The sequence below is a fragment of the Desmodus rotundus genome, chromosome 8 (assembly GCF_022682495.2).
Source record: "Desmodus rotundus isolate HL8 chromosome 8, HLdesRot8A.1, whole genome shotgun sequence".
Lineage (NCBI taxonomy): Eukaryota > Metazoa > Chordata > Mammalia > Chiroptera > Phyllostomidae > Desmodus > Desmodus rotundus.
Window position 1 is genome coordinate 10953343 of NC_071394.1, and position 27894 is coordinate 10981236.

A 27894-nucleotide genomic window follows, 5' to 3' on the forward strand; every position below is an offset into this window, starting at 1 on the left:
ACCTATCCTTTCCCTTATCTTTTCATTCAGCTTTATGGGGGTGTTTGTTAAGGAGGCTCAGAGAGTTTGCCGTCGGCTTAGGTGAGTGGTGGGAAGCAGACGCCAGGGGCATGGGTTTTCCTTTTGGCTCAGGAATACCAGAGGCAGTGGAGAGCGCGTGGAGAGGAGGCTGGCGACCTCCGTGACTTACTTCATTGTAAAATGGGCTGTTGGTTCCTTCCTTCACTGTGCTTTGCTTCTTCTCGTCCCCGATCTCAATGGTTACCACTGGGTCGATGTTCTCGCCCACCAGCTGGCGGGCCTCGATGACGGTTATGGCAATCTACAACACAAGGCAGCGCAGGCGCCGGGGTGGGGCCTGGCTCTCCCTTCACACAGGAAGCACTGCAGGGGGGAGGGGACAGGGGGGGGGGCGCAGGGGGGGGGCCACTGGTAGGAAGAGTCAATCACTTACTTGATAATTTTGGGATCTGACCTCCCCATCGTGGATCTTAGTCATCAGTTTTGATCTATTAAAAGAAAGTTTAACATATATATTTCATCAGGTTAGATCATATTTTAGATCCGTAAGCCATGATAATATTTCCCTAGGTATTTCTAAGTACTTTTATTTATATTGTATCACATATTCTCTTTACATAGTTACATCTCTGGGGGAGATAAGTATAAATGGACAAGTGACTTAACTGCTCCATAACTCAGTTTCCCCATCCTAAAAGCGGAGCTAATGATAGCACTTAACCACATGAGGTGATTGCTAGAATTTAATGATATAATGCGTGTAAACATTTAATCCAGGACCTGGCAGGAATAAGTGTCAGCTCTTATTGTGCGTATGGTTATCAGCACGCTTTATCTTTTATTTTACAGAAGGAGAAACCGAAACTCCTCAGCAAGGCGGCGGCGGCAGAGCAGGGTCTCAATAAGGATGTCCCTTGGCTCCTGTCTGATCCTTTCCACAGGACCACTTTGCCGTTTCCATTAGATATAACAATTCTGTTTCATGATTGCATTTGAAAAAATGGATAAAAGAGAAAATTGGAAAGAAGAATCAAGATGCTGTCTCAGTGGGATTTCACATCCCAGAAGATTCCCTGTATCTGGGCTGTCACAAGTAATAGAAAACAGATGTGCCACACCTGGGTTTAGAGACTGGCTAACAGCAGAAAGAGGAAGAACCCTGTCACAGAGGCGACCCGGCAGGAAATGAACTGCACCTGAATTCCTTTTAAATTCATTCTCTTGTCTTCTCACAATACCACCTTGCATCTGACTCCATTCCATTTCTCCTGATAATTGAGTCCAGCAGAGAACAGAGTAACGAGCAAAAATCTCAAGGCTTTGCAGTCAAACTGATTTGAATTACAATGCTTGTTCTCCCCAGCTTTCTCATCTGAGAGTGGAAATGATAATTCCTACTACTTAGAGATTCAAGGAGATAATGCGTGTAGGGAAGGGTAGATTTCAAAAGGTACGTGTTTGTTAATAAAATGGCAAATTTCTACCAGTCATTTGTTGTGAGGAAGCTCTCTGATTTCCTCAGAGGAAAAAACAACAAAGATGAAAACCATCATCTCAGCCCTGGCAAAGCTAGTGGTCTACTCAAGAGAGAGGACCAAAGCACATGAAGAGAGAGCCGGTAGGGATAAAATGTGTATAGAGAAAAACGCCACAGTTCAGAAAAGAGAGAAGTTCCTGAGAGCTGGGCCCGCAACAAAGATGCCCCTACAGGGGTTGGATGTGAACTGGGCATCAGTTGCTGGGTAGAATTTTAACTGACGGAGAATGTTCTCACCAAGGGGAAAGGAAAAGTCTACCACTCCTTGCTTCTCTTTGTCCTGCCTTCCTCCGTTCAGTGCTACTACCTGGTGAAATAGATGGCGAGTAAGCCCTTAAAAGCCACTTAAAAAGAATTGAAATTTCTCCCCATTCAGGGGTGGGGGGTTGGGCGTTGTCACAGGGCCGTGCAGGGGGAAGGGGATACTGCAGGGAGTGTGTTCATGCTGGTTTAACGTCTTCTGTTAGAGGTCAGCCTCTGCGATATCACCCACCCCTCCGCCCCTTACACACACACTGCCTTCCTGTCATGGCGTTGTGGTAACAACTCAGGGTCTGCCACACGGAGAGGCACTGATTTTCGCTGAGAAAGACGATGGGCGGAGTGAGGAACTGTCACAAGGCCGAAACCAGTGGAGACAACCACAGCAAACTGAGAGCGCTGGTGGCTCCGACCGCTGGCTTCCTTGTGTCCACGCCCTTTGCCGTGTGACCAGCATGGTGTGGGCTGGTCTTGTGACCTGCACTGGCCAATAGCCTGCAGCAGCCATGACTTGCCAATTCCATGACCTGTACACTTCCACTCTCTCTCGGAATGCTGCCATCACCACCACGGGAACAGACAGCCTGTCGGAGGGTCCGATACCATTGGGAGGACAGCCCCGTGGGCCCAGCTGAAGCAGACCTAGCCCAGCGCACCACCAGCCAGCCCTCGCACTAAAATCCATGGAGCTGCCAAATGACCACAGACACATAACCGACGTATCTGTGACTATCCGGCACTTGGAAAACTACCCAGCTAGTTTACAGACTCATGAGCAATCATACATGCTGGTTATGTGGAGCCACTGAATTTGGGGGTTATTTGCTGCACATCAATAGCTAACTGATAGCACACATTGCATGCAGAAAGCCAGTTTGCGCTGACTTTTTGTCGAGCCATGTAAGAAGCACCTTCTCATTTGGGACAAACACAGAGCTAAGATATCTGGGGTGTTGATGAATTAAAGAGCAGGTAAGGGACAGCTCCCGAGTCTGTCTCCTGTTGCTGCTGCCATTCCCACACTTCAAGGGACACGCAGACCTAAATTCGGGGGATTTAAGACTGGAAGTGGGTAGAGCCAGGACCCGGCCTGCCAAAGGCTGCCCCAGATCAAGAGACCGGCACTGCCACAGACAAAGCTGGACATGAGGACACACTGCGTCTCCCTTAGACTGTTGGCTACTTGCAGACAGTGCCAAGGCGCTAGTCTCCGCCCCCAGAGCCTGCAGGCGCACCTGGCACAGAGGCGGTGCTCAGCAAATGTGTGCCTAGTGCCAGCGCCAACACCGTACCTTCTCTTTGGAGGAGCTGAGGGGACAGGAGGGATAGACGCGTCATCATACATCAAATCTCCTTCTGGTCCTTCCTGGTGAGAAGGGCCCTCCTCTGGTGCTTCAGCTTCACCTTGACCATCTAGAGAAGCCAGAAAAGGAAGAAAACCCTGTTAAATACACACGAGGTGGTGACCTGAGTCTCCACTCTGTGTCCAGCGCTGTGTCGTAAGGGTACAAGGCAACCAGAAGATGGTCCTTGCTAGCATGAAACTTAACATATTACTGACAGAAAGCCAGGCACATATCTTAATTCTCTAAAAGACTATGCATCTTCTGTTCCCCAAATAAAAGAGTATATTTAAATGCATAGTATTATGGAAAGAAAACTTCAGTATGAATTAAAAGACATGTTTTCAAGTCATAAGCTTGCCACAATGAGATGTAGACAAGTAATTTATTCCCTCTGAATCTCATTGGCAACATTTAATGTGCATAAGGAGCTCCTGGAAAACTGTTAAAATACAGACTCTGGTTCAGCAGCTCTGGGGTTTCTAACAGCGAGGTCATCTGGGAGCCAATTTTGAGTAGCAAGGTGATGTAGGTTGAATAATGTTCCCCAAAGATATCAGGTCTTGGTCCCTGGAACTTGTAGATGTGACATTATTTGGAAAAAGGGTCTTTGCAGGTGTGATAAGATTAAGGGTTTGAGATAAGGCGATTATCCTGCATAACACAGGTGGGTCCTACTGCAATCACAGGCATCCTGAGAGGAGTAAGGCAGCAGAAAAGAAAAATTTGATGTGACCGTGAGTTGGAGATTGGGCTGATGTCACCACCAACCGAGGAATGCTACTGCCACCGGAAGCTGGAAGGAGTAAGAAACAGATTCTCCTAAAGCAGAGGGGCCCTGCAACACCTTGATTTGTCCCAGTGACACTGATGGTGGACTTATTTTTTTCTTTTTTTTTAGATTATATTTATTTATTCTTAGAGAGAGGGAAAGGGAAGGAGAAAGAAGGAGAGAAACATCATTGCGTGGTTGCCTCTCATGCACCCCCTACTAGGGACCTGTCCCACAACCCAGGCATGTGCTCTGACTGGGAATCGAACCAGTGACCTTTTGGTTCACAGGCCAGCGCTCAATCTACTGAGCCACACCAGCAGGGGCTGATGGTCGACTTCTGGTCTCCGTTTCCACTGGAGCATAAAGCCACCCAGTTTGTGGTATTTGTTACAGCAACCATAGAACACTAATACACACACATTAAGAAAATTTCCAAACATATTCTTTACACGTCCCCCTCCCCCAACAAGCGGATTCTGATTTAATGTATCTGGAATGTTACCTAGATATCAATTTTTTTTTAATTCTCCAGCTTGTTCTATTGTGTAGCAAATCTTGAGAACCACATCTCAACCAGGTTTTTGGCAAAAACTAAAAAGGGGATGGAACACTCTCCGACACGAAGAGATTCTGCATGGTGTAGTTCAAAGACCTGACTCCAAAAGGTTTGGGTTCAAATCCCAGCCCTGTCACTTTCTGGCTCGAAGATTTGGAACAAGTTACTTAACTTCTTTCAGCCCTGTTTCCCTCACCCCTAAAGCAAAGCAACACTAGCCTGCAGAGCTGTTAGGAAAAGTCAACAAAGTGTGGACAGCCCCTGGCACCACACTGGCCAGATACATGGTGAGTGTGCACTGTGGGGATTTCAAGTTGGGGGACCGAGGGAGTCACTCAAACTTTCTTGGCATTTTCCTCCCTTGCCTATAAAATGAAAGGATTAGATAAGAAAAGTGGTTTTAAACCTCTTAAAAGCGACATAACCCTCTCACAACTGTAATTTTATACCAAACTTCAATAAATGACGCAAGTCCATGCATACCGAACTGTTCTATGTGCCAGGGGGTGAAATTCCAGGCAGGGAGCCTCCCATGGGCCTCCCCACCACCCTCTGCAGACGCCCTGAAGCTCTTTCCCAGAACTCCGGGCTCCACGGACCTGCCAACCCATCAATTTAACAATCTCTAAACACCTTCCAGTTTTAAAGTCTTTTGCTCTCCTACTTTAATCAGCAGCGAGGAAAACAGAGCCAAGCCAGGCAGCAGGAGGAATAATGCGTCCCACGTGCCAGAGGAGCTCAGGGACACGGGCCTTTGCAGGTGGTCAGCAGTCACAGAAAGGACGACCGAATGAACGCAGCCACCTCGGACTCTTCTCTCGCCAGGGAAACAAAAGACAAGCCAGCCAGCAGAGATGCCAGACAAAATGCCAGCACCTGGCTGCTGTCCGGTAGCAGCAAGAGAAAATTAAGTCTTTCTCCTCCACTTGGCAACAAAGGCCTCAAGGATGGGAACCAAACGTTAGCAGTGAACTTGCTCACGTGCCAGAAACTGTGCTTGGTTAGATGCCAAGGATGGGAGACGTAACAAAGCGTGGACCCCTCCCCCTACATCACATGCTGGAGGGTGACACAGACCGGGGATGGAAAGGCGGTCACTGCTAGGGCTGGCACACATGCATTCATTCATTTACTGAGTTACTACCATCTTCTCTCCAATCCACTCGCCACAGAGCATGCAGAGAGCCCGTCTGGAGAAAACCCACCTCAGGTGGCTTTTCTTCTTAAAACCCCTCCGTGGCTTTCCATTGAACTCAGAACAAAGCTGAAGTTCACTGCTCTGTCTGGCTTCCGTTTGGTCCTCCTAGCCCTCCTGTCCTTTTGTTCTGCTATCACTGCGTTCTAGCCTCGCAGGCCTGGTTGGGTTCCTGTGAGGCTAGACAGGAACTGAAAACAAACTCTCTCGTGTTTGGAATCTGTCTTCACAGGCATCCCTCTGTCTGAGTCTCACCTGCACTCCCTGCCTACCCCTGGTGGGCAGTTTCTGTCCCTTGAAGTTTCAGCCTAAATGGCACCTCCCCAGAGAACCTGACCGCTCTCTGACCGCCCTGAAAGAGCTTGTCTGTAGTCTCTGGTGCAGCGCACTGTCTATTTTCTCGGCGCTACTGTTCTCAACTTCTAATGCAGTTCCCTTATCAGGACCCCGACAGATAAGGGATGGCCCATCCAGAACAGGACCACCTGAGGGCTCGTTTTGGAAAGGCGTGGCGGTGGGAAAACCACAGGGGGTTGTGCAGCTCGCTGGGGCTCACAGCAGCAAGTTGTTACCCCTTGCAGGTCCCCCAAAGTGAGGAGAGAGAGCAGCTACCAAAACCTAGATGTTTCGGTAAGCTTCCCTACGAGGAAAGCAACCAGCCTTCAGCTGAGGGACCCCAATCGTGACCTCACGCTCCTCCCTCTCTCAGACCACCTCCTGGGGCACCCCACGGGGAAGGGACCTGGGCGGAGCATCCACAGAAGTTAGCCTCCTGGGACAGAGAACAGGTGGAGAAGGGTGCAGAATAGATCTGGAGGGGCAAACGGAAGAGTCCTACACAGAGCTGTCCCCCCTCTAGACTACCCTGTGCTCACCATTATACACCCAGAACATAGCATAGCACCCAGCCCTCAGCGAACATTCCATCACTGTCTGTGGAGCAGATGAATGAATGGGTGATTGTGGGAGGTACCAAACAAGTCTTTGTTGGGTAACCAATTAACAGAGGAGTTAAGGTAACTGGAATTCTAGACAATTAAGGCATAGCCAGTATGCCTCAAAAAACACAAATATAGAGCCACAGACTTTGCGAATCTCAAAACGTTTCACCCAGAAAAGTCTTAACTTCCCAGGCCAGCCCCACAAGGAAAGACCAAGTGCACTCAGTTCTATGGACTTTGTTTTGTCAGCCTCCTGCAGGGCGGCCCCTGGCCAGCTGGATGGGTGCTGTTTACTTTCCAGGAGGGGGCTGATTCTCTCTGCCCTGTTTGCTTTGTGGGCTGAAGACTATTAGAGTGAGCCACAGGAGCCAGCTCCTCCGAAACACCTGTGGTTGGCTGCCCTAAATCTCAGCCAGCATGCTCCTTCCTCCCCTGCGCAGTGAGGGCTCCTAGCTGGAGGGGGTGGGAAAGCCCAGGCTCTGGTGTGAGACCAACCCAGGCTCAGGAGCCAGCTTCTCCACTTACTAGCTGTGTGGCTTTGGGCAATCCACTCACCCTCTCTGAACCTCTGTTGTAAACCAGGGGCAGAGGAATCTACATTTTAGAGTAATGAATGGTGCATGTCAAGTAGAAAGCATCGGGATCTTATTAAATGTGTCATAGTTATTATTTTTCATAATGTCCTCAAAGGAAGAGACTGTGCCTTATTCAAGTATGTGTCCCCAGGACCTATCACAGTGTCATATTTCAAGGACACCAGGAAAGACCCCACGCCTTTCCTACCCACCCAAAGGTATCTCCTCCTGATACCTTTAATTTGAGTAAATAAGTACTCTGTCTGGCTGCGTGAGGCCAACCCAGCAACCCACGTCATGTCCCTTTGACAAAGGAAGACTGAGACTCAGAGCCGCTGAGTGACGCATCCTGGGCCACAGAGCGTATCAGAGCAGACCCAGGAGCTCGAGTCCAGCTGCCGCTTCTTCCTGGGTCCCTTCCACCCGGGTCCCTTCCACCCATTTGGTCCCATGACCAGGTGAGCGGCCATCCCGGGGCAGGTTGCCTTGGCCCACACCTGCAATTGGCAGGGTCTGAAGACCCAGCAGGCAGCACGTTTCCCGCCTCACCCCCAAGGAGAGTGACCCGCATTCTCAGCCAAGGAGGGATCCGTCCACTTGGCGAGGCCCACAGACCCCAGGGTAGTGGTCAGGTCTCCCTGCCCCCACAAAAGCCTCACCTTGGGCAGCCTTGTTGGCTAGGATTAACCCCTTCTCTGCTTTATTCTTCTTCTTCTTCAGCTTCCCAAACATCCCCTTTCTGAAAAGAAGAAGAAAAACATAAACACGGTCATAGTAACATTGAGTCATGGAGATATGTTAGGAGAAAATGCACACCCGTGCACACGCACGCGCACACATGTGCACATGCACACACAGTTCTCCTGGAAGCCGGCCAGCCTCCCCATCTGCCCAGGACGGAGATCGAAAGACGGGTGTCAGGACGACCTACCCAGGGATCCAGGCAGTTCCACTCGTCTAGAAACCAGGAAAACCCCACAGGAACAGAAATCGTTGAAAGAAAGAAAGAGAGAGAGAGAGAGAGAGAGAGAGAGAGAGAGAGAGAGAGAGAGAGAGAAAGAGAGAGAGAGAGAGAGAGAGAGAGAAAAGAAATTGCACTTAAATGAGGCCTAACCCTAACACTAACAGCACTAGCCAGTACTTCTCCAACTCTCTTCACTCTCCTGTGCACGCAAAACAAATGACAACATTTAATCACGATGCTGATCAGACAGTTGCCCTCTCCTATCCATCTAATCCATAAGGAGCCAAGGCCCAGAGAGGCTAAGTACTGTTTCTAAGGTCACACAGTGTCAAGTGTCAGAGCTACCACTGGAACCCAGGTCTGTCTGATTTCACAGCCCAACCTCTAACCTGGTGGCCTTGAGCCTGCTGGTTCCACTGAGCAGCATGAACACCCTCTCTAGCACCAGGCTCTCAGACCATTTCCAAGGTCAAGAGGCCCTGAAACTCACAGAGGTCACACCACAAGTACACATAAGCTGACACAGGGTATGCGACCTGAAGGTCAGCTACTACCATTATTGTTATCATTAGCCCTGAGCGAGAAGCCGTTTGGGAGCCTCCTTCCCATCTCTGGAAAAGGCCCTAGTACACTGTCTCTAACAGACAATAAAAGCATCCCGACACTCTGGACTCTGGCCTCCTGAGAGAATCCCTTTCTGGGGCTGAGAGACTGAATGAAGAGCATCCGGCTCTGCGTGGAGGGGCAGAAAGTCACAGTTCAGAGGAAAAGTCCTGGCCTTGAGTTGGGCTGGCTGGTGGGCAGCCGCAGAGGTAGGGAGTGGAAGAGCAGGGAAGGCCTGGAGGAGGGGTGGGGAGAGAGCAGCAAAGGCTCCGACCCTGTCCACCTCCATCTCTGCCATCCTGGAGCAATGCAAGGAGAGGGCCCGGACCGACCGACCGACCAGCAGAGTTTTGCACTCTGCTTACATGTTTAGGACGAGGAGGGCAGAGTGCAGAGGCCAGGGTCAGGAACCCCACAGCCAGACTGCCTGGGCTCCAACCCAGCACCATCTTTGCAACCTTGTGCAGGTCACTTAACAGCCCTCAACTTACCATTCTCTGAAGTTTCTTAAAGGAAACTTCCAATAATAGTTCTCGCCACCCTGTTTTCCGAGGACAGTTGCCAGGCCAAGGGCCCACAGCCAGTACCTTCCAAACCCTGAATCGCCCACGGGGCCCCCAAGGGCTCACTACCGTGACCATTTCACAGGGGCAGAAGCTGATGTTCCTGGGCACTTGGCCAATGGTCCCTGCAGACTACTTGGAAGGGCTGAGTTACTTCCATCCTCAAATAGGAAATTGCTTCTAACAAATGGCAGTATCTACCAGAGGGAGACATTAGGTTTCTTTGGGAACATCTTTGCCATCAATGGCCTCAGCATTCTGAGTCTCCCGCTGGGCAGCTGGCGGCTGAGGCACTGAGGCATGCCGGAAACTGCTGCCCGAAACTGCTGCCCGGCAGGAAGGCCGGGAGGCGTCCCACCTCTTACAGACAGGCGCTCCCGAGTGTCCGAAACCAAGAGCCCTTAGCCCTGCTGCCCACCAGAGGCCACAAGGAAGCTTAAAAGACCCTGATGCCTGGAGTCACTTTGAGAGATTTGTAATTGTTTTGGAGGAGACCAGCACCAAGAAGGCCTGGTCCCAGCACAGCTCGGACCCCCTGCAGGGGAACCGGAGAAATGCATCAGAACTGCCCGAAGGATTTACAACCAGCCCGGCTGTCTTGGGTGGGCTGACGTTTGTTTCACAAATACACAGGGTTGTCTGCCCGATCCTGAGTCAGTCGTCAGGAGCACTCCCAGCCTGACTCCCAGCGTGAAAAGCCCACTTGATAAAACTTGATTTCTCCTCCTCGGCCCCATGACATCCACCGTAGAGAGGACACAGAGCTCACCAGCCCAGAACGATCATGCCACTGACATGCTGGGTAAGTCGGTGACAAGACTCAGCTCAGGGGCCACTTTAATCCGCTAGAATGTGGGTGCTGGATGAGCACGTTCGTTCACATGTGGCACAAGGGCATTTCTCCCCTGGTTCACAGGGTGACATTAAAATAGGAAACAGTGCTTGTAAGATGCTACAAATTAGTGCAATGTTGATGACAAGGAAATGGGTTGGAATAGTTCCCTGAATGCATGTAAAATGTTTTAACAAACATATTGAGATTCACTACGTGCCAGGAACACCATTTCACATATGTTGTCTCCTAGGCTTCCCACAACGTATCACCAGGCAGATTTTGTCATTACCCATTTTCACAAACGAGAGGTCATCAGGGGTTCCCAGCGCGTTTGTTGGCATCGGCCAGTAAATCAGGAACACTCTCCTGCAAGTCTCCGGGGCAGGCGCCATCACAACCCCGCCTCTAGTCTGCCCAGGATCCCAGCATGGGAACCCTCCCCCTTCCCCAAATGACGGAGGCTCTGACTTAGGATCTCCTGAATCTCCTCTCTGGGCCACCCCAGGGTAAGTCGAGAGACACACAGAAACCCCCATACCAACCTGGTCTCCTCAGGGCGAATCCCAACACTAAGAATATCAAACGGCGCCCGTGTTAGACTTGCTTCAGCACATCTGGTGGAGGTGGCGGCGCTCTGTGGCGAAACCCAGGGCCCTCACTGCCTGGCACACGGAAAGCAGAGCTGGACAACTGGGGTTTGGGTCTCATCTACACTTTCTTACTCTGTCACGGGCTGGCCACAGGGCTTCTCTCCACTCCAGGCTCCTCTACTCCCTGGGATGTTATTTATGTGACTTAATTAACCCCCATGCTGAATCGTAAAGAGCCCTACTAAGAACTAATGTAATGTTATGTTCATAGCTCAGCGGGGCTGGGTATAGAAAATAGCTTGCAAGCGGGGTCTCCTGTGGTTTCCCACTGTGTCACCAAATTCCCCTACTGGGCTCACCTTTTCTACCTTCAGTGGGGAATAGAAGCTGCTCAGGCCAAAGGACAAAATACTAAGTTAATTGTGTCCATGGGTGTGACCAGTTCTGGCCCCTGCTGCTCTCCTCCCCGCCTCAGAGGACGCAGGATACAGGTGGCCTGTGTACCTCACCCTCGAAACCCAGAGTCACAGCCCCCAGAACTTTAAAAAAAATTTTTTTGGACAGTTTGTGAATTTATTCATGTGAAAACTCTTACAAACTTACAAAAATAAATTATGTCTAATTATATATTTAACAATATTTCTTTATCTGAAAAATGAATTTGCATATAACAGGTCTATTCTAGGAGCCCAACAAAACCAAGGTTTAGCACCATTCTAAGGTATCTGAAGAGCCTTGAGTAAGTTCCCAAATGCCTTCTGGGAAATAGTTCTTGGAAATATCCCATCCGTGTACTTACCTTACTTCTAAGACTAGGATATACTCATTAAGGGCAAACCACGAAACACAGAAACAGCTCCAGTGCGGGCTGTGACAGAGAATGTTAAAATGAACATCTGTGCGACTTCTTGCCTGTGTGCGACTCTGAAACTTGTCTCCCTCGCTCCCTGTGAGCCTCCTATCACAGCTTACCTGTTCGGGACCCCATTTCTTTAGACCACTGATGCTCCACCTTGCCTGCACATCGGGCTTACACAGGGCAGCTTTCTCAGCTGTCCCCACACCACGGCGGGGCCCCACCCCGGGGAGTCTGGTTTCATTGTTCAGCCACAGGGCTAAGGCTCCATGCTTTCGAAAGTCCCTGAGGTGATTCTAATATGCAAAAGGGCTGCAAACCCCTGAGGTTAAGCCATCAGTAACAGTGAGCTGCCTTCTCAAAGAGAAGGTTTATATTTTTTAAAGAAAGCTCAAAAAATAACTTTATAACCTAAAGGAAAACTGGCGTTTAGGAAATTCAGAATACTTGGTGGATATACTTTAGTAGGCTGAATGAACTTCATTGTCTAACCCCAACTTCTCTTCCATTTAAAATCTGCATCCCAGAAAAGAGGCCAGAGAATTGGTTGCCTTTGTTGCTGTGCACAGGATCAGCCCAGTCCTGGAGGCACTGAGCACACAGTGTCCCAGGCAGTGGCTTCAATAAATGGCTCTCAATCTCATGCAACCAGTTTGCTCCTGCTCACTGCAAGTTGGAATCTGCTACCTCACTGAGGTAAGTGAATGTTTCTCTGTTAGGTCTCCATTTTGTGCGCTGGCCATCATAAGAAGATTCAAATGTCACCAGCTCAACAGACTATCACCGAGAGCCTTGATATTCACCTGAGACAGTCGGCTGAATGCACCTCCAAGGATGCCAAGGAACCCCCCTACCTGGGGTTTTCCTACATCCGGGATAACTCAGTAATAATTCAGAGCCAAGTCGTGGAAAGCCAGCCCAGGGCAAGCCTGTCCTTCGAGATCTTTGCCAAACGTCCAAGGGCAAGGCAGTAGGATGGTGCTGCTGTGGGACTGTCCTGGAAAATGGGGGCTTTCCCCTCACATGCATCTCTCTTGCCCTGTGGCCCAGTGAACGTGCCCACTCTTGACCCCACCTTCCAAGGGTGAGGGTCCCTTCTCAACCTCTGGCCACTGGCCTCCCTCCTGTCCCATGCCTCCTCCTCTACGGCTAAGGTGAGCACATGACCAGGTTGGTTGGGGGCAAGGAAAATAGAGAAACAATATTGGCAGATGGTACCAAAGGCTCCACACAATTAGGGCTGCTGGATCCTCCCCAGCCCAAAACGTTCCCTTGCCTGGGCCCCTAAGAAAATGTCTGTTTCCCTCTCCATCCTCTTTGTAGCCAGGCTGGTTGGAGTCCTGATCGCTGTCTCCCAAAGACAAAAGAATCAGCCTTTACGCCCAAAACAGACACAGGCAGCTTTCCAACGTTTGGAACAAGCAGCTCTCTCTCCCTGTATCTCAGCATAAACAGGTCTGCAAACTCCCACCCTTTTTAAGCCTCCTGCTTTTCTTTACTCCCCAAACCTTTCTCTTCCCATTATATTTTGGCAGAGTACGAAACCCACTGATTGACACTCCACTTGGCTAAGGTTCCTATTCCCATGTCACCTTCTCTTCTTCAGGTCTACCTTCCCACAGAGCATCCATATTGTACTGTGGGTCCCTACTTCCGAGTGGGAGTAAGTCACAGAGAAAGGGCTTCTCCTCCCTGCTGCTGGGTGGTCTAGCCTCCTCCCATCTAGCTGTGCCAGCCTTAAAGGTGATGCCTTGCTCTCAACTTCTCAGTGGGTTTGGAACACATGGGGGAAGAGGAGGTTATGGTCATAGCCCTAGGAGCACCAGCACACTGATATGTAGCACATTTTGTCACAAGTGAGAATCATTCGACTCCAAAATGGATAAAAAGAAGGTCTAATGCAATTGCTTCCAAACCTCATTGTTTGGTGCCATGGATATTGAAGACAGACCTCGTGTGAAATTAAACTTCGTACCCACCCGTCCTATAATACGTTCTCTGAGCCTTTAATAGGCTGATGTTCACTGTGACTCTCTAAGAGGATAATACAGTATTCACATTTTTCCAAATTAATGTGATCACATCTTTATCACAGAACACCAAATAGCCTGACACTTTTCGCGGTACCCAGAGAAAGAGAACCTTGGCAACCTATTGTACTCTTCTCTCTTTTAAGACGCTCGTGAGGTGAGCAGTGATAAGTAAGAAGCACTGGGGAAACAGAAATCCCTGGACACGTCTCCCGCGTTCCAGTTTGATTCTACCTCTGCCTCCACCCGGCTCCTGTTCCAGTTCAGTGCCTAGCCGGCCTTTCTGCATCCATCCTCCCTCCTTCCGGCAAGCTAGTCTCCAGTCCGCAGACATTTGCAAACCAGGAGAGGCGAGAACTTCCTTAATATGATAAAGAATATCTATGAAAGCCCCAGAGTTAATATGATACCAATAGTAAATATTGAAAGACTTCCCTCTAAGATTAAAAAAGTGAGACAAGGATGTGCGTTATTGCTCCTTCTATTCAACACAGTATCAGTTCAATACAGTTTGACTATTTGAATGAATAAATGAATTCAGCAGGGCAGCAAGACACAAGGCAATATACAAAATTCAACTGTACGTCTCTATACCAAAAAATTATAAATTAAAATTGTAAATAAAGGTATTATAATAGCATCAAAAAGTTCAAGAATTTAAGAATAAATCTAAGAAATATGAGCAAGACCTCTACACTGGAAATTAGAAAACAAGATAAATGGAGTGATACTCTGCGCTCACGAATGAGAAAGTAATGTTGGGAAGATGTCAAACTTCCCTGATTTGACTTAGAGATTACTATTTCTACTTTGTGCACATTTTCAAGTCATACATTTATGATTGTGTGTGTTGTGTGTGTATGTCATGATTCGGCAAAATGTTCAATTTTTTTAAAGCAGAGGTTTTGGGATCCAAAGCCCTGGCTTGGAATATCAACTCAGCCACCTGCTAATTAGGTACTCTTGAGCAGATCCTCATCCTTTCTGTGCCTCAGTTTCTTCATCTGTAAAATGGAGGATAAGCTCTGTCCCCCTTAGAAGGCTGTCGTGAAGATCAAATGAGATGAGAGATGTAACATTCTGTTTGTAAACACTAAAGTGCTATATCCTACACACATTAATTAAAGGGAAAAACAGGATCAACATCCTGTAAATGTCCCTTGGGGCTCCCCACAACCCGGCCTCAGCCCTCCAGTCCAGCCCTGGACTCCCCAAACACTGTGCTCCAGCCCCTGGGGAGCTCCTCCTGAGGTCACTGCAGTCTTTCACCCATGAACCCTTTCTCCCTCCAGGCCCTCCACTGAAGGTGACTTCTCCCTTCTCCACCTGTCAATACCTAAATCTATATTCTAGGCCCAGCTCAGCTACCTTCTTTTATGTGATGGGTTCTCCAGTTTTGCAAAGAGGAACAAGCCACTCATTCTTCTGGATTTCACTAGCATTTGGTCCTTATCTCTATGATAGCATTTATCACATGGATTGTAACCATATGAAATGGTCATTCTCCTTTATTAGATGCTGAACTTTTGACGGCAGTAAGAATGCCCGGTACACGGCACGGTTCAATGACTATTGGACGCATGGGTAGATAGATGGACAGATAGGACATTCACAGAAAAAGCTCCACAAGAACTCACTGCAAGTACTTTGTCTCTCTTTAACAATATATCATAGCAGACAGAAAAGAGCTAAGGCCATTCTAAGACTGAGAGCATAATGAGAGAAGAGAATAACTCAAAACATCTGTTGATAAGCCTTGCCCTAATAGTTACCGTGGAGCTGTGAAGAAAGTGGAAATCATTCTCTCTGGGGCCTGATAAACCATTTCTTCTCTGTTAAGTGGTGCATTAGATCTGGCTGTCATCCAGACTTCCTCTCCATCCATTTCTTAAAATCACTCCCTTTTCTAATGTATCCTCCTTTTTCTTTCTCTTTATCATGTCTAAATACCTTTTATTGGTCGGCTCTTTCTCTACCACCAGTCCCTTGGGTGGTGATTCAGCAAAAGTACGTGGACCCTATTTGTGTCCCAGCACAAACAGTCCTGGGGTACAGAGATAAGTCTAACCTTATCTCTGGTTAAGTCTTGACCCTCAGCCTTGGAGGGGCTCACAGCACGGTTAGAGGCACAGGAGAGCAGTGCTCTCATGGGTAGGTGCCAAGTGCCTTGGAGAATGGAGGGAGGAATGCCTGACATGGGTCAAGAAGAGCCAAAGAAAGCATCCAGAGTAAGTGATGCTCTGGTTTGATCTTTGCAAAGGAATAAGATCCTGGGAGGCAGAGAAGAGATGGTGGAAAGGATGAACGTGGCTTTAATGCCACTCTGTGTTCAATCCCTTTACATGTGATAATTTATTGAAGGACCACAACAACCTTGAGGGAAGACAATATTCATTTCAGTTTAAAGAGGAGAAATTGAATTAGAGAGATTAGGTCATGCTATGGACTTAATGTCTGCATCCCCCAAAATCCATATGTTGAAGCCCTAAATCCCCCAGTGTGTTGATACTTGAAAGTGAAACCTTTGGGAGGAAATTGGGTTTGGATGAGGTCATGGAGGTACAGCCCTCACATTGGGATAGGTGCCTTTGTAAGAGAATGAAAGGATTGGTTCTCTCTCTCTCTCTCTCTCTCTCTCTCTCTGCCATATACTCTCATCAGATTCTCATTACATAGTCATCACACTGTCCCCAGACACCTCTCTCATCAAACACTGGGTCTGCAGGCGCCTTGGACTTCCCAGCCTCCTGAACTATGAGAGATAGGCATTTATTGTTTAAGCCACCCAGGCTACTTTTTGTCATAGCAGCGCAAATTGACTAAGATGGGCCACTCACGGGTATAGACAGAGTTCAGACTGGATAAGCAGATGAGGGGAACAGCACATACATAGACACTCAAGAAAGCTCCCTCTGAATACCTGGTGGTATTAAGGGTCTTTCCAAGAACTGAAAATCCCAACAAACCTTCTATACTGAGAGATGCAAAGTCATATCTGAGGAAATAACCCCTCTAGCTTCAATAGATACCTTAGGGCCCTATGGGTAGCGGGTGTTTTTCCATATTTGTGAGGCTTCTCTGAGGTGCCAAACAAGACAGCAAGATAAATTACATTGTAAAAGTCCATGCATTCTGCCTAATCTTCTGGAAATACAAAACATCTCAGAGCTGAAAAGTTTCTTTAAAATCATCCATTGCTCCATTTGATGTTTGAATTCCTTTACATCCATCTCCATTAACCCCCACCTATTATTATTGCTTGACTATCTCTGGAGATGAGGAATTCACTACCTTTCTAACTATCCAGTTACTTTAGTCACATTTTTAAAAAGTAGATAGAGCCCTGGCTGGTGTGGCTCAGTGGATTGAGTGCTGACCTGTGAACCAAAGGGTCACCGGTTCAATTCCCAGTCAGGGAACATGCCTGGGTTGCAGGCCAGGGCCCCAGTGGGGGGTGCATGAGGGGCAACCACACATTGATTTTTCTCTCCCTCTCTTTCTTCCTCCCTTCTTCTCTCTGAAAATATTTTTTTTTAAGTAGATAACGGTTCAGTTATAACTTCAGTTGGATGTTTGATATTCAATCAAGAGAAAGCCCTAATGTTTCAGCAGCTACCTGACTTTGTAAGGGAATAAAATAGAGGGCATTTCTTCAGCAAAAGGCCAACAGTAGGACATAGAGGGACAGGAAGCCTTGGAACAGCAGTGCGTAGCAGGCTTGGAAAGGGCTTGGTGAAACTTGGGATTGACAGCATTTCAAGTGGCACTTGGCTCTGTTCTGGAAGGTCTCTGCCATGTGGCACCAGTCTCGGGCACAAGGGTCACACGGGCCTTTCACCATTCTGTTCTCTCCACCAGGCCTGGAGAACGCCTTCTACTGCCCAGCCCCTGAGATGGCATTTACACACATCCCTCTCTGTCAGAGTTCTAGAAAGATGGAAGAACAACTGTGAAATCCAGAGGCATTCAGTATAAAACATGCTCTCTGCACAGCCAGAGCAAAGAGTGGAGGGAAAGAGAGGAGACCAATGGGGCCAGGGAGGTGGGCAGCAGGCAGATTATGCAAGCACTCAAGTCACTGGGAGGGACTTAATTTTGCCTTAAGAACAATAGGAAGTCACTGAAGGGTTCAACAGGGGTACTTTATTCTCTCCCTGTCTAGGGATCCAATCTCCTTCTCTCCACAATCCCACCACTCTCCCCTAACAGTCTCTCCTGGGACCCTCTCTCATAGTTTGACCTGAGTACCTAGCCAGGTGGAACATCACTAAGCTCTCAGTTATAAGTTGCCAGTTGCTTCTCTGACTGGACAGGCCCAGCAAGCCCCCCTGCAGCAGATGCTCCCCAAGGACCTGTGGATGCTCCCTAAGAACTAGTACTTCCTAGTGCTGCGGCTATAAGGTGAGAGGTCTCAGGGGAACAAGGTCTTTTTTGTGTCTTGACAAAGATCCTGCCTCCACATGCCCTCGGGTACTTAGATTTCAGAGGCTGCTTGGGAGGAACAGATGAATTTGGATGGATGCCTGGGCATTACCTGGAGGAAAGGGATAGAGACGCTTTTGGGGTGCAGTGTTATTAGAAATATTCTGATAGATGATGTTTGTCTCTGACTGAGGTTCATTGGCTGGAAAGAAAACAAAGAACCCCAGAATGGTGATGGAGGGATAGGGGGATTCACCTTGAAAATCAATGAGTCTGGATTGGTGGCCGGTGCCCAATACCAAGCCTAGATAGTCATGGAGAAGACCAGCCCTGGTCCAGGGTATGGCCGAGGTTGGGAGCCCCTCCCAACTCTATAGCCTTGATACTGAAAGGGCTGAGCATCCAAGTGCAAACCAGGGGGTTATAGCCTGTGGAAGCCCTAGGACCAGTCTTCATCAAAGATGGACTCTTTTCAATAGGAATATTATTTTTGAGTGACAGAAGCAAAATCTGTGACTACGAATGGATGATTTTGTCTCTTTGTCTACTGCTCTTTGTGCTTCCAGAAAAGCTGGAGAGTAGGAAGGTATACCTTCACGAAAGACAAGATGAGCATTCTTCTAACTCGCTTAAGCAATTACTCGGAATGGTTAAAGACAATGTGACTTGTCTGTCACCTAAGCTAATGAAGCAGGTCATGCCCCCCCCCACGTATTGTTTGTGTCTGTCTCTCCCCCATTAGGCAAGGTGTGGCATATACTGCACTGTTTTGCACATGCTGCATATTCAAGAGGTATTTATTTAAGAAAATACATAAAACTCCGTCAACCAACAAGACAGCCCTGTCCCTTTAGCTTCCAGTGATGAGGAGCTCACTACCTGACACCTCCATAGACTGATGACTACAAACACTCCCCAAACATGCACCAAGGGGAAATGAGAATTCATATTAGTTCCTCCAAGACAAAAGAGTTCAGAGTGAATCATAGTAGATTGATGCCATTTGGGTTAAAAGGAGATGAAATTAGAAATACGAAATTATTTCCATATCTATTTTTGGCAGAATGACTTTAGAAAAGAGGTTGAACAGAAATAGGGGCTAGAAGAAGAATTTCAGATACTTGATGGGAGGGATTATCAATGATCTCAAGCCCAGGTGTCTGCTCAAGGGTTCAGGGGTGACAGGAAGTAAGAGAAGACCAAGTAAATAACGAGGTAGCCCAACATGACCGCCATCCTTCCCCCAACCCCTCCGACCCAAGGGGATCCATTTCCATCAGTTTTATATATTGAGGAGTTCAAGTAATAAATGAACTTTTCAAGCTTGAAAGCCACTAATCAAGATCAACCTATTCATTCAACAGATAGGGAAACTGAGACCCAGGGAAACATAGGAACCAGATCAAGTACTAAGGTCAGATATCTGTTTATTGACATTGCTGTGACATCTGGATGCCCGTTGATCCTGTGCTCACCCTGTAGGCTGCTAAGGCCTCAGCAAGGATGAGCTCCTACAACCCAGGTCAGGCTTGCTGGTAACAGGCACCTAAATCCCATTCATCTAAAAGTTCACTTCCTCCTTCAACAGAGCTTTCATTCAGAACTCTTGGGCATTACATAAAATGCTCCAAGGGCTTAAATATGATAGCCAAGTCACTTTTCTCTGTATACTTAAAAACGGAGTGGGGGGGAGGGATAAAAGGAAAGTCACATCTATTAAGAACAAAAGTAATTCAATCCTGACAGGAAAAAAAAAAAAAAACAACTATGGTATTTCAAATATGATCCACAAAGGATTTTATCTCCGTTCCATGCTTGAGTTCCTTAATGGCTTCTGCAACCCAGAGGAGGAAAAATCTACTTCGTTCGAGTTGATTACTTCCAAGAGTAAAAACTTTAACTAGTGAAATCAAACAAAGCTCTCTAACCAGTCAAAACCTGAACTGTGATGAGGTAGCTCGGTCCAATTACACACAGCTTCCAGTCAGCCATCCCCCAGGCATGATCTCAATTAAAAAAAAAAATCCCCACCAGAAACACATTCCTCCAGATTTCACTGACGTCCGTCATAGAAGGAATAAGCCTAAAGGCTCCTCTCTCACTCACGTAGTCAAACCTGACTCACAAGGCATTGTGGAGGGGCTTGACAGACAGCTTGTCTTGAGGAAGCCTTTTGTGTGAGACTTGCAGGGTCTCAGAAACAACAGAATCCCATCAAACTCTCTCTCCCTCACGCAACCAAGAGGTTCTTGAGGCCTCTGCTCAGTTTCCTCTGAAATTACTTTTGCAAAAGCTAGAGTTGGAGTCTGTCAGAAGGGAGGAGGAAGCTCACCCAGTCCTGCCGAATTCCTCAGAGGCAACTCTCCATGGAGTTTCAGCCTCTGCTCAGGGCCCAGATGTGTGGAGTCCCAAATAAGCAGAGGCGCCCCAGTCCAGTCCTGTCCTTCCCTCACCTTGGAAACACCGAAGAGAAGGGCTCTAAAGCCAGGCCTTTTCCTGGGCCTGCGACGCAGGAGACTCTCAGGAAAGACTACTCTACACAAACAATGAGGACACCCTCACTGACCCCCAGTCTGCTATAGCAACACCAGAGCTGGAGAAGTCTCTGTGTTGAACTTACATGTAACCACGATGTGTCTATAACTATACCTGCTTAAAGCCCCAATTTACACACTGACGAACGCCACCCACATTGAACAAAACCAGGGATGCAGCCAAGACCTGAGGAGGTAAACTGCGTGTTCTATCTGTGAGATATTTCACCCTCCCCCGAGCACTTAACCATACGTGGGACCCTAACAGAAACCCCATGAGGGAAGGAAGACGGTGGTATTTCTGAAGTACACTGGGTAAGACATAGGCTCGGGTCTAACTTCGGCCTCGTAATACTACTTACACTCTGCGTGCCCGGGAGCAAACTGTACAACCTCTCTGTGCCTCCATTTTTCCTTTGTAAGATGGGTATCGAATAATACCTACTTCATAGAGTATCAAGGATTAAGTGAGCTTATATATGTAAAGCACTTAGAGCAGCTCCTGGCAAGTGAGAGAAAATAGCTACTATTATTCTTAAGACAAGAAAATCGAGGCTCACAAAAGTTAGGCAACTTGCTCAGAGTCACCCGCTAAAAAGCAGCCACACTGGGGCAGGGCCAGGTCTCCTCACGGTTTGCTGAATGCTTTTCCATCCAAATCACACTGGGATTGAGCCAGCAAAGAGGTATTCATTGTATGATGTATAATTTATTCACTATATTCATCCACTTAATTATTTAATTATCAGTCTTCAAAGTGCTCCGGGACAGTCATAACAGCTACTGTTCATTATGCATGCAGGATGAGACAGGCATTGGGCTAAAGGTTCCACAGACATTTTTTTTTCATTTAATCATCCCAATAACCGTTGACATTTCCATCTCTTTTGCAGATGTGGGAGCTGAAGTCTAAAAGGTTAGTAACCTGCCTAAGACCCCCCAGCCGCGAGCTGCAGTCGAGCTCTGGCCTGACAGGCCTGCACTCTGTGCTACCTCGCAGATGTCGGTCAGGGCCACAGATTTCAAGCACCTACCAAGAGTCAGGTCCTGTGCAGCCCCCACTTTCCCAGCTGCTGAACACTGCAGTTCAGAGAGGCTGGGGAACTTGCCTACAGCCACAGAGCACCCTGTGTTCTGGGCTCTGCGCACTGTCTGGGACCTCACCCATGACGGCCCAGGTCTCTAAGCACAGGAGGAGCAGCTCCCCCTTCCCCCCCACCCCCTTCTCCCTACTCCCTTTGGGCATCTAGGAACCCAGACTGTAGCCAGAGAGAGTGCAGACAGAACTCAGTAATAAGAAGCAGAGCAATGGGCCTCACCTTGACCAGCAAGGGCTCCCAACCGTGTCCAGAAGTACTCGCACTCACTGATTTCCAGGACCCGAGGCAGGTCAGCAGGGCAGGAGGCACAGCGCCCAGCACTAGTCTCCGGAGGAGAAAGGCTCCTGCCTAGAACACTGGTGCCCAGCGGGGTGGATACAAGGCTGCCCCATCCCAAGGGACAGCACCTCCCAGGAAATGCCCTTTCTGCATGTTCGCCCAGCAGCGCCCTATCTCTGTTTGAAATTCTGCGCCCTCTGTGTGGCCTGGCCGCCAGAGCCCAAGACTCTGATTGGTAAACACAGCAGCTCAGAGCAGGTCCGGAGAGGAGGGGCCCCCAGTGCGTTTTATTCCAAGTCAGGGGGCCACAGGTTGGTCAAGGCACAAAGAACCTTCACTCCAGACAATGCCCCAACCCATTCGTGATGCATTTGTGCTGTTCACTTTAAAAATAATAACAGTTAACATGTATAAAGCATTTTACTTGGGTCCAGTTCTAGATCCTTCTATAAGTACTATTCTCTTTAAGCCCCACAGCAACCCCAGAGGTAGGTATAGTCCTGGAGCCTCAGAAGGGTTTGAACTGAGGCCACGTGACCTCAGAGCCTGTGATCTCAGGCCCTCCGTGCTGTGACATTTCTTTAGGACTTAGGTTTTGATGTTACTTCAAAAATATCAAGTTTACAAAGAACAAATGTAAATAAAATGAAAAGAAGGTATTTTTGTAGGTCAAATGCCTCAGAAACCACGACCTGTAGGGGGCTGAATGGTGTCTCCCTCCCCCGCAAAAAGATATATCCAAATTCTGGAAACTGTGAATGTTCCCTTAATTTGGGGGCGGGGGAAGGCTTTGCAAATGTAATTAAGTTAAAGATCTGAAGATGAGATGGTTCTGGGTTACCCGAGTGGGCCCTCAACCCAGGAACACGTGTCCTTACAAGGAAGAAGAAAGGAGAAGTCACAGGGTGGAGTGATGTGAAGACAGAGGCAGAGCTTGGAGCGATGTGGCCACAGCCAAGGAGACCTGGAGCTACCAGACGCCTGGAAGAGGCAGGAAGGACCCTCCCCTGGAGCCTTCGGAGGGAGCTTTGATTTCAGATTGCTGGCCCCCAGAACCATACATTTTTATTGCTTTAAGCTGCCAAGTTCACGGTCATTGGTTATGACAGCCCTAGGAATTAATATACTGTCCTGTGTCACTTCCTTGCCCTTCTTGATAACACTGTAGGAAAGGAAAGCGTATTGGGCACCTCGAGGGGAAGGCCGGGAGGTCACCGACAGCAGGCCAGGCGGAGGTGTAAGAGCCTCTGAGGTGCAGACGCTGAGGGAGGGAGGCAGTCTCCCGGCCAGGGCAGGGGTTCAGGGGGAAGGCTGGGCAGGTGAGGACTGAGTGGGCTAAATAGTGCTTCACCGGGCAGCCTCCTTCAAGATCCCCAACCTCCAAAGTACTGACCACTACCAGCCTTCTTTCTTCCCTACCACTTCCTCCATATTTCAACTTACTATCATCCTATCTTTGTTGTTGACTTTATTGGGGTGACATTGGTTAATAAAATTATACAGGGATCAGGTAAACAATTCTAAAATACACCATCTGTTCACTGTATTGTGTGTTCACCACCCTAAGTGAAGTCTCCTTCCATCACCAGTTATCCCCCTTTACCCTCTTCTACCTATCCGCACCCTACTTTCCCTCCAGTAACCACCATTCTGTTGTCTCTGTCTATGAGTGTTGTTTTGTTTTTTGCTTAAACCCTTCACCCTTTTTCACCCTCTCCCCTCTGACAACTGTCTGTCTGTTCTCTGTATCTATGAGTCTGTTTCTAGTTTGTTTGTTAGCTTATTTTGCTCATTAGATTCCACATATAAGTGAAATCATCTGTTACTTGTCTTTCTCTGACTGGCTTATTTCACTTAGCATAACACTTTCCAGGTCCACCCATGCTGTTGAAAGGGTAAGATTCCCTTCTTTTTACGGCTAAGTAGTATTCCATTGTGTAGATGTACCACAGCTTTTTTTATCCACTCATCTACTGATGGGTAGTTGAGGGGTTTCCATAGCTTGGCAATCGTAAATAACACTGGAATGAACACAGGGGTGTATATGTTCTCTCAAATCAGTGTCTTGGGGTTTTTCAGATACATTTTTGTGGCAAAGCCTTGCTGAAGAATTTGTTCTGGAGTGAATGAGAAGGTGAGAAATTACAATTGCCTCTTACATTCGATGCATTCACATGCTTTTATTCTCTTATTCAATTCTAGATATCCCCAGAGTAAAATTTCCAAGGGTCTAGCAGGGAGTCAGGAGAACCAGTTCCTATTTTTGTTTTTGTTTTTTTACTTGCTATTTTATTTGCCTGGACTAACTCCTTCATGCTCTTTAATTTTTGTAAGAAAATGAAAATAGCTTCTACCCCTTACCTTTGAAAATAGGTAAATTGATAAATTGGTACTGTTCTCTGTAACAAAGTTCTAATGGGAACACAAGATGCTCTTCCGGCTGAGGGATCTGTCCTGAGCTTTTGAATTGCATCAGACTGTAGCATGTGTCTTTGCCCTTCACAGTGGTGATGACTAACTGGCTCTTCTGTGAGTGAGTTATATTTTAGACAAAGGAGGAAACACAAAATCATTCTTGGCTTTGGGCAATTAATATCATTTTATTGACTCATAGCTACATAAACCACAAATGAGTGTGCAGAGGACTGGCTTTAAGGAGAACTTTTTACATCAAAAGAATGCTCCGTCTCCTTGATTTTTTGGTGCCTTTGTTAAGACAGGGTTTCCTCTTGTTTTCAGATTTGACTCATGCCACAGATAAGAAGCTCAAAGGTGCCTGTGAGGATATCGGTTCATTGTTACAAGGTGTCAGTCACTTTGAGGCCCTGGAGGCCACGGAATTAAACATTAAGTACACTAGAAAGAAAAGTAGAATTACAATTCACACTTTCTTATATAAAGACTTTGAGATGCAAAATCATTTATTCAAGATTGCAGACAAACTTTAGTAATTTCTTAAATAACTGGGAGTTGCAATTTTATTCTCAGAAAGTAAATCCCTTCTTCAAAAAAAAAAACAAAGAAAAAAACAACTAAGAAAACAAAACTAAGAAAAATCCTGTGTGGTTGGAAAACCTTATCTTCTACAATCTCTATCCCCAAATTTATATATTTTTCATATATTTTACATAGTTCATTCAGGAGGGATGCTCTTATACTTTTCCTTAAGGCTAGTCTGAATTTTGCTATGTTGTAAGTCTTATGACATACATTCTTAAAGCTGGTATTTAAGACCTTATGTCTCTAATAATGACCAGTCGATATTAGAGCAAGATGCATGGCTGTTTATACAACTGATCATTAGTCTGTTAAAAGAAGACATTTCTATGTCTCTTTGGTCTCATAACCATTTCTATAAATAAACAAATCTACAGTACAAAAAAAGATCCCCAACTAAGTCCTGGTTATCCCCAGAGCATTGGGCCTTGGCTCAGGGTTCACAGGTAGAGGGTAGGCCTCCTAGGGAGTGCATCCCTCCTCCCATTCTTGATCATGGTAGATTTGATCTCGATAAGAACAAACATCATCAGAGATCGTTGAGTCCCAGCTTTACACGTCACAAATGGGAAAAGTGATTACTAAAGTGGGGAAGAGGTTTAAGGTCACACAGCTGGTCCTGGCTCTGTCAGATCTGGAACCTTACATCCTGTCCCCTAAGCTGATGCCCTTTCAAGAGAACCAAACCTCCTCCCCTTGTCTGATCTATTTTTCACAAAAGAAGAGCCTGTGGGACTTGTGTTCTGTGCTGTTTTAAAGACGCCAGCCCCAGGGGACCCAAAGCATTCTGTAGCTAAAGCGCAAATCCATCCTCTTAGAATTTAAGTTTAATCTCAATTAACTTCATATAAGTTAACTTCTTCTTGCTTACACAATGATGCCCTTATCATGAGGCTATGCTTGATTCAGATACAAGCACACATCATAACTACAGCAGATGTTCAGTAATAAATGTTTGTTGATTGCTCATTACATGGGAATACCGAATGCACAACACCACAGCCCTACTGAGACTGTATTCTCTGTTCCAGCCAGCTCTTCATACCTCTCAAGCCAAGAACATGGAATCTCCCGGAAGATCTCTATCCAGGACCTCTTCAGGACTCATCTTTTAACCCCCTTTCCTAAAACCACTGATGAACTCACAACTGTCATTGCACCTATTATTAAGTCACCCTCCATTTTCCTTAGAAATGCCCTGCCTGGGTGTGTATCACTCTTTGGAGATTGCTGTTCTAAACCATGAGTCAGCTTAAGTAAATGGTGACTGCTCTAAGAGTGACCTGGCAAGTGATCTTGCTCTACTGATATCGTTCAATAGCTGGAAGGAGAAACATAGGGAGGTGTCTTATTTCCTTGTCATTATCCTCATACTCCAGTGGTATCAATTGGATTTCTTAGTGGTAAACTACAGAAACCCTCCCTGGCTAGATTAAATAGAAAAGGACTGTTAAAGGATATCAGGTTGTTTTCTGTTTTTGAGGGGGCCCAGAGAACCAGGCTTGAGGACTACAAAGCTAGGAGCAACGACAGTTTCACACTACAGACAGCCACTGGGTTGACCCCATCGCTGGTCAGAGGGTGCTGCTGGAATCTCTGACACTGCCCTTTCTCAGAAAGCAGGACTATTTGCCTTTCTCCTCACCAGGATGGTTCTATGCTGCACTTGGTTATTTGTGTCACTAGCTTTCAATTTAGAATCTCAAAAGCAAGCATGTGATTGGTGCAGCCTAGTCACATGTCTGCATCCTAGCTGCAAGGGAAGCTGGGAAAGCAAGTTTATGGCTTTTACCTTGGGAAGAATTTATAACAGAAGTCAGAAGGTGCAGAGCAGTCAAAAAGAAAAACAAAGATCCTTTCTACAAGCAAAACAACTTCACCACCAGACTGCTGTGATATTAGTTAATCTAAATATTCTCTCTTCAAAGTTGAACATGTTGGAATATTCATCTGTGATATTTTTGTGTGCAAAGGTAAGCATTTATTAAGAATTTGTAGAGAAGACATGAGAAAATTTATTCCAAATTGCATTAGTGGGTAATTTACAAATCAACAAAATTCCTGATTCATATTCAAGTGTTAATAGAGAAATTAATACTCTTGTCTAACTTTTATCATCATTTGCAGCAATTATATAAAGCCACCCATTATGCATTACATCAATTTCCAGAAAGAAAAAAAAACAGTGAAAAGAAGTCATCCTGAAACACCAATTCAAAAGAACCTATGCACCCCAATGTTCATAGCAGCGTTATTTACAATAGCCAAGTGCCCATCAGTAAATGAGTGAATCAAAAAACTGTGGTACATTTATGCAATGGAATACTATGCAGCAGAAAGAAAGAAGGAACTCCTACCCTTTGCAACAGCATGGATGGAACTGGGGATCATTATGCTAAATGAAATAAGCCATGAGGTGAAAGACAAATACCATATGATCTCACCTATAAGTGGAATCTAATGAACAAAACAAACAAGTGAGCAAAACAGAACCAGAGACATGGAAATAAAGAACAAACTGACAGTGACCAGAGGGGAGGGGGAGGAGGATCATGGGCAAGAAGGGGAACATGTACAAAGGACCCATGGACAAGGACAGTGGGGAGGGGATTGTCTTTGGGAGCAGGGGTTGGACAGGGCAGGGGAGAGCAGGGGTGGGGGGGGATGGGGACAACTGTAACTGAACAACAAAAAAATAGAAGTCATCAGACAACTTTAGAAACACAGTGACACAGGGAGGAACACGGTAGCAGTCAGTAAAGCTCCAAAAGAACAGCAACTACTCTGATCCAGCTCTCTAACCAAGGCAAGTGCAGAGCATTGAGAAGAGACAATAAATGTAATCTAGTTTTCTTTTGTCAGGGCTTTGAATCCTGTCTTGAACAATGTAGGCATCAATAAAGGAAGATAATACCAG

At 47.0% G+C, this 27894-nt stretch overlaps 1 protein-coding gene across 3 annotated transcripts in view; it reads right to left on the reverse strand.

Annotated features, from left to right (window-relative positions):
* FER1L6 (fer-1 like family member 6) overlaps positions 1-27894 on the reverse strand; it is a 126624-nt gene that overhangs the window by 90559 nt on the left and 8171 nt on the right. For 2 of the 3 annotated variants that reach the window (XM_045181683.2, XM_045181681.2), the window contains exons 2-5: positions 7864-7943; positions 3112-3232; positions 455-509; positions 191-322 (exon numbers count right to left, since the gene is read on the reverse strand). In XM_045181683.2, the coding sequence (XP_045037618.2) occupies positions 191-322; positions 455-509; positions 3112-3232; positions 7864-7943 (388 nt within the window). Of the gene's footprint in view, positions 1-190; positions 323-454; positions 510-3111; positions 3233-7863; positions 7944-21920; positions 22150-27894 lie in introns of those variants that run through there. The other variant, XM_045181682.2, reaches the window with a different exon arrangement.